At 42.5% G+C, this 12688-nt stretch overlaps 1 protein-coding gene across 1 annotated transcript in view; it reads left to right on the top strand.

The window, feature by feature from the left end:
- grapa (GRB2 related adaptor protein a) overlaps positions 1–12688 on the top strand; it is a 28515-nt gene that overhangs the window by 11984 nt on the left and 3843 nt on the right. The window contains exon 4 of the mRNA XM_053442859.1: positions 6502–6670. Coding sequence (XP_053298834.1) covers positions 6502–6670 — 169 coding nt within the window. The remainder of the gene's footprint in view (positions 1–6501; positions 6671–12688) is intronic.

Below are 12688 nucleotides of genomic sequence, written 5' to 3'. Positions count from 1 at the left end.
TCTCTGCTTCGGCGTTCGGCCGCATGGCTTCCAGATGTGTCCAGCCTCTCTGAATATAGATTTAACTATGTTACATGAACTGTATTCTAAATACAGATCGGATGTGTGTATAGGTCGGTTTAGAAGGAGAGAGAGAGAGAGAGAGCATACATACAAGGAGAGAGCAAAGCTCTTAAAAGCACCGTCAGAGACAAGTTACATTTACTTTACCACTCAGCACCCAAGTGGCGTTGTGTGCTGAGGTTTGAACGGTAAAGTCTCTTTAAAGTTGTTCAAACGGTCACAATGAGCTGGAGACGCTGCTCACGGCGCTTAAAAACTGTGGCACAAGGCCGTAACCGGAAGCCGGAAGTGGCGAGTCGCCGCTAAACATTAGAGACTCGGCGGTCTCATACAAAACAAATACGTTCAATTATTAAAACAATACGCTACGTATTATATTAACATCTGCCCAGACAATAAAGCCTCTTACTGTACCACCCTCGCGGTGTGCGTGCGCGTCGGGCCAGTGAATCACGTGGTCTCTCAAGCGGTCTTCGGCCGCTGGACCGGACAAACAGCGGATTTGCTCGTGCTGCTTCGATGGGATGAACGTCGTCCTTCTTCTTCAGGGATGTGGAGCTCGTGCTCCTCAGCGGAATGAATCTCGCGCTTCTGCAGGGGACGGCTGTGGAAGCCGTTTGTAGATCGTTGGGAAAAAGAAACTAAAGTCCGTGGGGAAAATGGAACTGAGTCTGAGATTGTTCCGTGTGCAATTTCCTGTTTGGTCTTTTCAAGTTAAAAGAGCAAAAGTCCTTTTGAAAATAAAAAACGTCGACTGAGATAAAAGACAATGAAAGAAATGAAAGAAAATAACTCTGGTTGCCCCCTTTTACATCTAAATCAGCTGGGAGGCCCCGAAGGGGGCCTGGTGTTGTCTTCAGAGCAGGGTAAAAATGGCGTCGATTATTGGGGTCTCAGTGGTTTTGTTCTACCTGAGAGGTCCTCCTCCTTGAGGAGTTGGTCATAGGATGATGCTGGCTTTAAGCCAATTGAGTGTCAGAAATGGATCTGAGTGGGCGGGGCTTGGAACTGAGCGGGGGTTTCTGGGAAAACCCCAGGACATTTCTCCACCACCAGGGGGAGATTCTTGAGCCTGCAGGAGGATGTTTCCCGCCCAAAGTTTAACAACCCTTTGTTCCTCTTGGCTTCAGTGTCTGGGGGCCCCCCGCTGGGCTCTGGCCCAACATTACCGAGATTGAACTCACAGCAACTTTAAGGATTAGTTTGAAATGTTGGGAATTATTTGCTTTCTAGTCAAATGTCATATGTCTTAATGTAGCTGTGTAGGGTTAGCACAGAAGACAGGGAACTAGCTACAGCCACAATTCTGAGTTTGTGGTTTTTTCTTGGTGAGAAAAAAGCTTTTAAGGGTTTGAATAAAACTACTCAGCCAAAAAAAAACTATGGCTTCTGATTCTAGCTTTTTCAGATTTCTTCTACTTGAATCAGATGATTTCTACCCTCAATGCATCTCTGCCTTAACAATTCATGAATATAATCTCGCGAATCTCTACTATAGGGATTCCTTGGTTGACTTTAAATTGAGCTAGATGCAGATACCAGATATGTATCCCCTGAAATACAGTGTCTCTCTAAACCAGATTGTATAAGTCTGTCCTAATTTCCAGGCTGATACCCAGGATGTTTGAATTCGTCATATGAGGCATCACATTTAATGAGTCTCAAAAGAATCATGAGTTTTGATGTGTGTGGGTTTTGAGTCTAATTAAACATCTAATGAGGAGCTGGAGACGATGTAAATCTATACAGGGATATCTTTTCATGAGAGGAAATCAACTCTAATTAATTTGCAAATGTATTGTTTTCTTTCTGGTGAAAACCGACGGGAGAAGAAACTGTTTCTTTCTTTCTTATAGGCTCATATCATTTTGTCTTATCTGAAAGGCTCCTTATTTAAGAGTCAACACACTTTGCAGCCACCAAGTATCTTTTACCATTCTTCACCTCATTCGTTTCACAAAAACACACACACAGACACACACACACACAGACACGCACACACACTTCCTGACCCATCTAGCCATCTATCGAAGCAGGTGACGGTGGTGGTGGTGGGAGTGGGGGGTGGGGGGGGCTTTTTTTAATGCTGCAGGAAGAGCTGAACCACTCATCCACTCACATGCAAACCACAGGATGACACACTAAACACACAAAATCGCACACAAGCATCACTCTCCCACCGACGAGCTGCCACACATCAGATACAAGGCGCGATTGCACACATGCATCAGACACACGTCGGCTGCCACGTGTCAGCCCATGACATGAGCTGTGCATCGCAGCGAAGCAGAATGATAACGTCTTGACACGACCACCAGTTACACACACACAGACACACACACGGACACACACACAGAGAGAGAAACACACAGTTAAATGCACACATCTGCGCAGGTTTGGAAACTGAACGGCAGATTAGACGGGCCGGCGGTCGGCAGAGAGAGAGAGAGAGAGACAGTCAGAACGGGGAAGTGAGAATAGATTGATGGAGGAAGTGGAGTGACGAAGATGGACGGATGACCTCAGTGCCTTTTGAATTGTGCTGGCACACAGCAAAAAACTTCTGTCCTCATCTACAGTATCTCTCTCTCGCTCTGTGTCTCTATCTTCTCCCCTTTTTTCAATCTTTCTCAGCCTCGTTCTCTCTTAATCTCTCTGTCGATTCGTTCTACGTGGAAAAATCACATAATCTCTCTATCGCTGTGGGCCTTAATTACACTGGATCAGGGAGATGAGAGGGCACTTGGAGATGGAGTGTGTGTGTGTGTGTGTGTGTGTGTGTGTGTGTGTGTGATGAAGCTGAGACAGATGCTGTCTGTCTTGTTATAGCACACGAGTTCTCTAATGTCTCTGGGTAATAAAACCTTTGTCAGCTACAACATTTAATCTACTTTCTCTCCTTCTCCTTTTTTACATCTCTATTTCTTCACTTCTTTTTACAAACTGAGAGTCTGCGCTCACCACAATGAGATCACTGACCTGTGGTTTGATTTCCTCAACGTGCGGAGGCGTCGCTGCACTGACACAACACGCAAATTCAACACGAGAGATTATGTTGGCTCGGAAGCTTTACTGGTGCCATTAAATATTAGTTTTGTGTATTTAAAGATTGGCTTCATGCTTTTTAATTGAGCATTTAGCCAGTGCTCAGAAATAATAGTATAAATTTGTTGTCATTACTGTTTGTGTGTCTGTCAACAGGATTATGAAAGACTATGGGCCAAGAAGAACCAATTAACCTTTTGAGAAATAGAGACTTTTACAACATTTTTGTTAAATTCTCCAGAAATAATGTTGAGATCTTGATAAAAAAAACAAACAGGCGTGTGTAGAGTTTATGAAACAAATGTGCAGAAACAGATATATAGAAATAGATTTTTGCGAATATGTTATTTCACGGTATGCAAAAATAACTCAGTCATAGTTGTGATCGTTAATTAATGTGGAAATGTAGAAACAAATGAGTGAGTACATTTATAAATTAATAATTTCATGAGTTAAAGAATACAAAATAAATACAGAAATTGCCCTTTTCATCGCAAACTGTATTTATTTATGTATACTTATTTCATACCTGTGCTTCATATATATATATATAATAAGAGAAATGTGTCCAACCTTAGTGGCGAACTTCTGATCTCCAAGTGCCGTTCTTGTTCCTGTATATTTCCAGTGGATTTATTTCACCACTGCCTTTTCTCTCCTGTGACATGGCCTCTAAAGACCTACTTTGTCTCATTTGACATATCCCTATGTGGGTGTGGAGACAACCAGTGGATGAAATCTCTGCCGTGACGCTGGATGATTGCTTTTTTTCTGTTTCCAAGCCTTTCTGCTTGGGCATTAGATTTTAAGCGGACATCTTTTGTATTTCAAAACGGACTCGAAAACAAACGAGGCATGCTGTGTGTTAGATAACAGCTGCAAGGAACCTAAACGAGATGTGGGGAACAAGCACGTTTTGTCTCCCATCCCTATAAGTATTTGATGATGAGGCTGTTTTACAATATTTGAGAATCCCCCTGAAGGACAAGCTCTTGCCCTGTCTACTCCGCACCCTTTCTTTAATCTCTAAACTCTTATTCTTTACCTGACACAGCTTCTATCTTCAGAAATCCTCACAGACAAAACAGCTGTACAGGTGCCCGGCTTGTGGCAGTAACACAGCCCCACCAGTAGGGTGCAGCAGAGGGGCCACCCCCACAGCCAGGGGTAATGGAGATTCTCTATCAGCGGAGGATGAATTGAGAGAAGCAGCAGAGACACAGCGGAGCAGATAACAAGAGGAACTGCGATAAGGAGGGAATAGTTAGATAGAAGTCCCTTAATAAAGAAGAGGGAGCAACACAGAGAGAGAACATGGACCCAGAGGCGCCGGGGGGGAAAAGAAAGACTGACAGATAGCACTGCTGCTCACACATAACGACTTCATGTTCAAAGACTACAAAGGCTGGTACAGTGTCAATCCCCAAAACAAGTCAAAGAAAATCTTTTGAACTGAACGAACGCTGCAGTTTCATCATTTTTCAGAGACTGCATGGCCGAGGGTGAGAAGAGGGGGAACGAGGGCACGCAGGGTGAAAGGGAGGAGGCCGAGGCAGAAGGGCAGGGTGGAGGTGGAGGTGGAGGTGGAGGTGAATGCCATCCAGTCATCAGGGAGTCGGTCCTGCTCGTTTAGCACGGAGCTCGGCGGCTGAATGAGAGAGAGAGAGAGAGAGCTCCTGGGCGAGGAGACAAGCCGATGCTCATTCACTTTCTCTGAAGCTTGGGACAGTGCCAGCCGCTCGGCCTCGATCCAGGAGGAGCCTGGTGAGGCTCAAAGGCCAAATTGTGATGGATCCAGAGAAACAACATTTATAAGAGGAACCTGCAACATCGGATGTTACAGTGAAAGACAAAAAAAAGATATCGACGCTGTTTTCAAAAACAAAGGTTTAAAGCGTCATTAACACAAGCCCGACACGCACACACACACCTACTCTGTGATGTGTTTAGAAACATGGGGGAGTTGCATTGACTTCCGCTGCATATGATGACGATGCGGTTATGTAACATGATCCTGGTGAGATGTCCAGATTTCTAAAGATAAGCTTACAAGTTTCTTAGCAACCAACACAGAGCCGGATAGAGGAGCAGGTGTGACTGCCAACAAACACAAGGCGAACTTTACTCACAACAACCAGGCACGCACACTTCAACACAATGGCTAGTTCGGTTTGAGGCATACACACAATTATTTTTTATTTCATGGAAATGACTGCTGCAACAATATGTTCTGGGGTTTTCTTTAAATACATTCGTCCAACATCGTCTGCTTTTGCTTTGCAGAATCCACAACCCACATAGAAGCCTCTGTAAATGTGACTGTCAACATTTCACTTCCAACATATGACTCACACGCACTAGAATAAACAGCATGACTGGTAACCGCCTCCAATCTCCACTAATTATATTGATTTAGATTTTTTCAGCGTGGCTTTTTTCTTTACAAATATATAACGGCTGTGTTTTTTGTGTCGTCTCATCTTTGCCGAACATGAACGCAAAGGAAAATTAATGAATAGAGGAAATAGGCCTACAGGCTTTTCTGGGGAGTTTTATCGGACCAGGAAAATGAAGAGGATGACACTGAATGCATGCCAGCTCTGACAGCTGACAGCTGTGGAGTTAAAGTGGTGGTGGATGGAGGGGGGGGGGGGGGGGGGCGTAAAGGCCAAGAATGTTGTTATCAACCCAAACCAGTTACTAATGGTTTCGGATGCAAAGAGCAGTTTGTGAGGTGAAGACAAGATCTGTTGGACTTGTTGTTCATCTTCACCGTTGCCACTCGAATACAATGTGGCTGGAACACGCTCAGACCATAAAGATGGACGACATGACAAGTCCCCAAAAGCGTTCAGGCCTTAAACCCCGCCTCCTCCATGTTAGCAGATGGGACAAAGTACAGGTCAAAAGAATGTTTCTCAAAGACTGGTTTCTGTCTGTCTCTTCAAATGTTCATTTCTCCAGTAGGTTTGGGTTTTATCAGTTAATCGATGCTGTTAAAAAATGGGAGTGAAATGTCCCGATTGATATCTGGGACCGACTCACGACTGGTCGGTCAAGGACGTGTCCGGTCACAGGGCTCTGGCTCCAAATTACATCTTGGGCTGCAGGTGGCAGCGTTTGGCATCTGGGACATTTCGGCCTCATTCGTCCACTCATCCATCTTCATACACACTTTAAGGCTCGGACACATGTCAGATCCATTTTTAGTTTTTAGTCCAACTACACAAGTGTCTGATGCAGAGAAGCCAAACACTGTAGCACCCATAATAACTGACTGACACTCCTTGAACCCACTGGAGACATACCAGGGAGCACAACGCGTTTTTTGGGGGGGGGGATGAAAGGCTGTTGATAAATTCTCTCTTTCTCTCTGCTCATTTGTTTTTGCAGTTATGGCGACCACGTGCAGCATTTCAAGGTGCTGCAGGATCGCAGCGGTCAGTACTACGTGTGGGACGAGCTCTTCTCCTCGCTCAACGAGCTGGTGGAGTTCTACCACAGCAACAGCATCGCCAAGGAGAGGAACGTCTATCTGAGGGACCCCGAGCAATTCGCCCGGGTGAGCATTCTTTCTTTCTTTTTTTAAATTCAGTTTAGAAGACATTTATATTCTCAATATAGTGACCAAAACAAACTTTAAAAAATTTCAAATTTGCTTAAACAACATCTATAAATGAAATTCAGTTATAGAGCTAAACGATATTCACTTTAAAAGTAAAAACTATTTTCAAGTCCTTCCTGTAACTTCCTGGTGACTGAGTCATAGCGTGTGTGGGAGATTTACAATCATTGCAAAGATATGTGTGACTTTTTTCATTATAAAATGATTGTACGTAATTAACGTTGAGAATAAATAAGATATTGATTGATAAGAACAAAATAAACATGTTTTCATGAACAAAGAAATTAGTATTCTTATATCACACGATTGATTTCTAGTGATTCTGTTGAATCCTCTTGACCAAACTTCTCTGAACATCCTTTTGTCCGACTTTGAACTCATATAAATTATTTACCACTATTTTATCTTTGCAGCGTCATTTTAAATCTCCTGTCATCCTTCATCTCTTGCCTCCCCCTCTTCCACATGCTGCCGCTGAAACTACATTTTCACCAATGAAATCTATTTTTCAATCTAATGTTAAAATCCCGACTGTCAGGACAAACATAAAATGATCCCGGGAGTTCATATTTCATTTTGCAGTGACTCCAAATCATACGTATAGTTATAGATATATATATATAGATTTTTCTTTTTCTTTTAAGCAGCTGACAGCTATGGGAACAGTCTATACGGTGGGTGAGATTTGTGGCCCTGGCAGCAGGGCTTGATATAGAGGTGCAGCTCGTAATGAAAGATCACAGGGGTGCCGCCGGTTAGCAGCGGAACCAAATCAGTCATCTTGGGCCGGCAGCCAAAGGGAGGGAGCACTGCAGCGCTCGGGAAAAAAACCTGATTTTAAAGGCAATTATTTACCTCAGTGAGGATTTAGTCCCTTCGTATAAGTCTGGACCGAGCAGTGCTTAAGTTTTGTATTAGTCCAGTGCATAGGTCAGGCTGTCAGGATTTTACTCCCATTTGAATGAGATATAAATCATTGGAGACAATCATCCGACGCCGCGGAGGGAGAACGAGTCATTCAGGGCGTCTCCCAAACTTTCCACAATGTTTTTCTCTCAGGTTCGGTGAGAGAAAGTGCAAACAGGTAGTTCCCATGATGCTGTCACCATGGGAGAAGCGACTGCTGTCGTTATTGTGAACTCATTAAGCTGACAAGATCACATTGCAGCATAACTATTCCTGGGGAGTGGCACAGACAGACAGGATGCCCTCAGGCGAGCCCGGTCGCCGGGGGGGGGGGGGGGGGTTAGATCCACAGTGATCCTGACCTGACAGTGTGTTCTGATACTTATCACATCGCACTCACTTCTGCATCCTGGCACCTGGGAGCAGGCCGACAGACCTGAGGGAAGATACGGCGTGTAAGGCTATTTGATGCACAGCAGGGAGGGTCAATTAAAATTAACTGAACAAACTAACATTAACCACAACAGACGTTCGTTCATAATCATTGCCACACAAGAGCTGTAACAACACAGCAGTGATGCAAACCTCAACGTCCACCATATTGACTAGACCCGTTTGACTAGTCCTCCTGACAGTTTGCCCAGTAATGAAGTCACCGCACTTTATCTCTATCGTCATCTCATTTGGAAAGTCCGTCCGGGTGAAGGATTAATTTGATGTGACAAGGATCAGATCATTTAGGCCAAATGACTCAGCGGTGACACAGCTCATTATTTGTGGTGAAGACTAAACATGTTTAAATGGGGATTGTCAAAATCTCACATGACCTCTGTGGGCGGGCCTTCATTTTAATTTAGGTTAAAACGATGATTTAAACTTCACCAATTTGAGCAACAACAAAAGCTTTGTCTGTTTTTCCATATTGGAAAGATTGTTGCAATCTAGTCCGGTCAATTTTCAAAGATGTAGTTTGAACAGCAAATTGGATTAAATATATAAAAATATAAAACATTTGTTTAACATTGCAAGATTTGTTATAATTTTCAATAATTTCCCTAGGAATAATGGATAGATCTCAATGAAAACAAATAAGGCCTATTTAGGGAGCTCTTTCTATTAGTGAGTGAAATTTGGTGGAGCTTGGTTGAATTTAAAGGGCTGTTGGGCGTTGGTTGACTTCTCGCAAAGTTAAAGTAAGTGAAAAATAAATCATAGATCCACCCTTTAATCAAAGCCAAAATGTAAACGGCTCCTCCTTTGATCATTCCCCACCCTTCAACCAAGTTTCAGTAAAAATTGGTTGTGTAGTTTTTTGTAATCCTGGTGACACACACACACACACACAGACACCTATGAAAACAGATAATAACGTTTTTTTTCTGAATTTCTAAAAAGAATAAAATATCAAGGGCTACATCACTGAAGTCATATAAGTTCACGACCATACGCAGCCCGTAATCATCTGATCTGAAAAGTGTTGAGTCGGTAAGACTGTCTGAAGCTCCTGCTCTTTTGAAGATGATCCACGTGTATTGATCTCTGTGATGTGTGAGCTTAACTTCAATATATAGATCTGGACCTTCAGATGGAGCGAGCGCTTTCTCTTTCATCAACTAATTTCTGAGACTTGATCTTCTGCCTCAGATGAGGTCGTGCCATTGGTGGCAGTCTGCTGGCGCTGCTGTATTTCACCCGGTGCAGACGCTGCCTCTCACAGGAGGTCGAGAGGTTTTGATCCTAAAAATAGTTGTGTTGTTTCGCAGAGCAGCGTCTCACAAATGTCGCCGTTGTTTCGTAACATCCGGACTCACAACTTTAAGACTTTACCGCATGTTCTCTCAGTAACTTTCTGGAGAACGGTGCTCCTCAGCCCTCTAAACAGAATTGCAGCCGGAGCAGGTGCAACCGAAGCCGTGCATTTGGCTTCAGGGTGTTGTGATGAAATATAGAAGAAAGAGAATTGAGCCTCACACCTGTATATTCCCAACCATCATTCTGTCCTTGTTAAAATTAACTTCTGTTGTTAGTGGAACCACAGACAAACCCAAGTCAGGTAATGTTTCTCTTTCCTGGGACAACACCTGCCTGAAATAAGGACAGTGGGTGTTTTAGGGTTATCGCTATTAATGCTATTATAAAATAGATTGAAGGGCATTAAGTAGATGTTCATGCTTATTTATTTAATTAGATTCCAGAGGCCAAAGGTCACGCTGACCTCATATGAGTCTGGATAAATATGTTTGTTGACTTCAAATGCACAATTAATCGATTCATAGTTTAAAAAAGATCTCAACTCTTTCATCGCTATGAAAACTGAAAAGATTTTACAATGAGAGTAAAAACAACAAACAGACAAACCGGCCTGACGTGTGAGAAGCTGAGACTTGATGTTCTGGCAGTTGCACTTGAAAAGTGACTCAAACAATGAGCTAATTATCAAAGAAGCTGCAGATTAATTTTCTGTTGACCGATTAAATGAGTAATCATCTCAGCCTGATTCTTTAGGCGGTTACTGCTCTACTAACAACACTCGACAGGACACTGCTGAATGTGCTGAGACACAAGCTGCAATGAGCTGAATAGGTTTCAAGCCGATAAATAAAAAGTATGCATTGCAGTATCAGGTGCAATATGTGGAACTTTATTTAAAAAAAAATTTCCTTCAGGGTTAATTTGACGATAAGAGCAAATGACTCAATATCATATCCTGAGATCAAGTCACATCATTAACATAAGGACTCAAGGTTAATGACGCTGGTTTATTCTATAACGTCCTGCCTCAGGTCAGAAGGATGAGGTCAGAGGTCACCTTGTTGTTTTTCATTATGTTTAGATGTAATAAGCCTTGTGTGCTGTAGCTGCTGTGTTTACATACACGACAGTAAAGTCCTAAACATGTATTGTGCTTCCTTCATTGGGCTGGAAACACTAAAGTTGGATTCAACAACTGAGAATAAAGGAATAATAATAAATCTTTCTGACCTCAGCAGATCTTAAATGGCTACAACACATATCTACAGTATATTTAACTCCTATCGCCAAGCAGGTTTTCATCTGAGTTTGTTTTTCATTAAGCCGGATAATGCAAAAACAACTGACACGTTTTTAACATGGCTCTTGGAAGAACCCAGTAAATTTAATAGCAGACAAAAATAAATCGGCGGATCCGGGATCTTTTCACTTTCCTTGTTACACAGAATTGAGTGTGAAAGAGAAGTTCAGCGTGAGAGACAGAACTGTATTGCATGACCCTTGTGGACGGGAGTGCAACTGCAGCTGAAGCTATGAGGTCTGACTGTCTGCGTGGACGGTAAAATCATTATGGACGATAGTGTGAACGCAGCAAATAGAGCTGCGCGACTTCGAGATCTCTGATGTTCTTCTGAAAAATGTCTCGGTTAATTCCGAAACAGTGGCAGGAAACTGAAAAAGATGAGAGATGAATCTCAAATTGGCCTCTAGATGTTCTTTGTTCCAAATGATTATGTAGTGAGCGCACCACGTTTGCTTTTCGCTGGTCACACATAGTACCCCATGTGTCACTCCAACACGCACTCATTGGTTGTGACTGTTGTTGAACTGCGGGTCACTGTGTTGCTTCGTCACGACCGGCAGATAATCTGACAACGTGCCCCACGGCCCAAAGTGTCGTGCTGAAGGTGCAGTGTTTACCTCCGCTGTGTTGTAGCCTCAGAACCAGAATCTGTCCGTCCACATCGGATCACGGCAGATGAGTCATACCTTTATGTTCGTGCCTTCTTGTTTACTCTACCGTCTGTAACTGTTTTAATTAGAGTCTCAAAGGGTCGGTCGTATTTTCCATTGTCTATATTTAGAAAATCGAAATAGGCAGTGATCCAGCAACAAGCATTCTGTAAATGCAGATCCACTGGCTGCCAATGTACTGATTTATGTAATGCACAATAAGATTTATTATTATTATTATTATTTTGGATCACAGCATTAAATCAAATTCAGTCAAATTAAAATAAACTTTTCTTGAGTTATTTTCTTCAGCTTTCCCAGCAGCAAGTTTTTTTTTAATCTTGCAGCAGAACAAAGATCGTAAACTCCATCCTACCTTTTCTCCGGTATCTTATATGTTGAAAGGTATAATGTTCATCTTTAATCCAGACTGGGGGTCTTTGTCTCTACAGATTAAAACAAAGCTGCGATTTACTACATTTGATAGAAAGTCATCATCACCTGGTCTTTGTATCTGTCGGGCTTTATCGTGGCCATCAGTATCGACAACGCTCGGATCCCTCACTGCATTATGGCTCCACTACGTTCAGTCCAATTAAAGAAATAATGTGTAACAATTCTTCAAAAGAAAGTCTAAAAACAACTAGGTTTTATTGATTTGTGTCATTATGCAAAATATTAAAACTCAAAGAAATACACAATATTATTCAGGGTAACAGGACATTTCGGTAATATCCGCTTTCTTTGTGGCTTTGCTCGTCTCTGCTGTTACTTACAGTGCATCCGACATATGACTGAGGACAAATACACAACTAGCCAATCGGCCGCTGGCTCCTCGTAATGGATTGTGTGTTTTCATAGTTGTTTGCGACGTATACGTGAATTAAACTTTTATATGTGACCTGATTCGTGAACATGGTCAAGTAGAGCGATGAAGGAAGCAACTCCCAGGATGCCACGCTGCTTCACAACAACATCCGTTTTATTTATTATTTTGATTTAGGGACAAACTGTACGTGTAAGGCTTCATTTACCTGGATTATTATGTCAGGGTTGGATAATCTAATTGGAAACATTCAACCTTTTCTATCCTTGTCAACATTCTGCCAATTCCTTCAGCAGCTCTCCTCCCGGCCTCTGTGTCCTCACTGTGTATGCTCTCTGCCAAACATATATATATAGTAAACATATTAAATATTAAATACTAATATTGTACCCACTCCTGCGGTTACCAACATCCTAGTGCAGGTTTTAGTCGGTGACACTAAAAGCACAGGAGTACAAGAAAAAGCCAGTTCTTACATCGCTCCCTTTAGACCTTTAGATTATTAATCGACTGTATGA

This window comes from Pleuronectes platessa, chromosome 16, assembly GCF_947347685.1.
Source record: "Pleuronectes platessa chromosome 16, fPlePla1.1, whole genome shotgun sequence".
In the NCBI taxonomy this organism is placed as follows: domain Eukaryota; kingdom Metazoa; phylum Chordata; class Actinopteri; order Pleuronectiformes; family Pleuronectidae; genus Pleuronectes; species Pleuronectes platessa.
The sequence above is the reverse complement of the archived record's forward strand: the minus strand, read 5'-3'. Positions and strand labels throughout refer to the sequence as shown.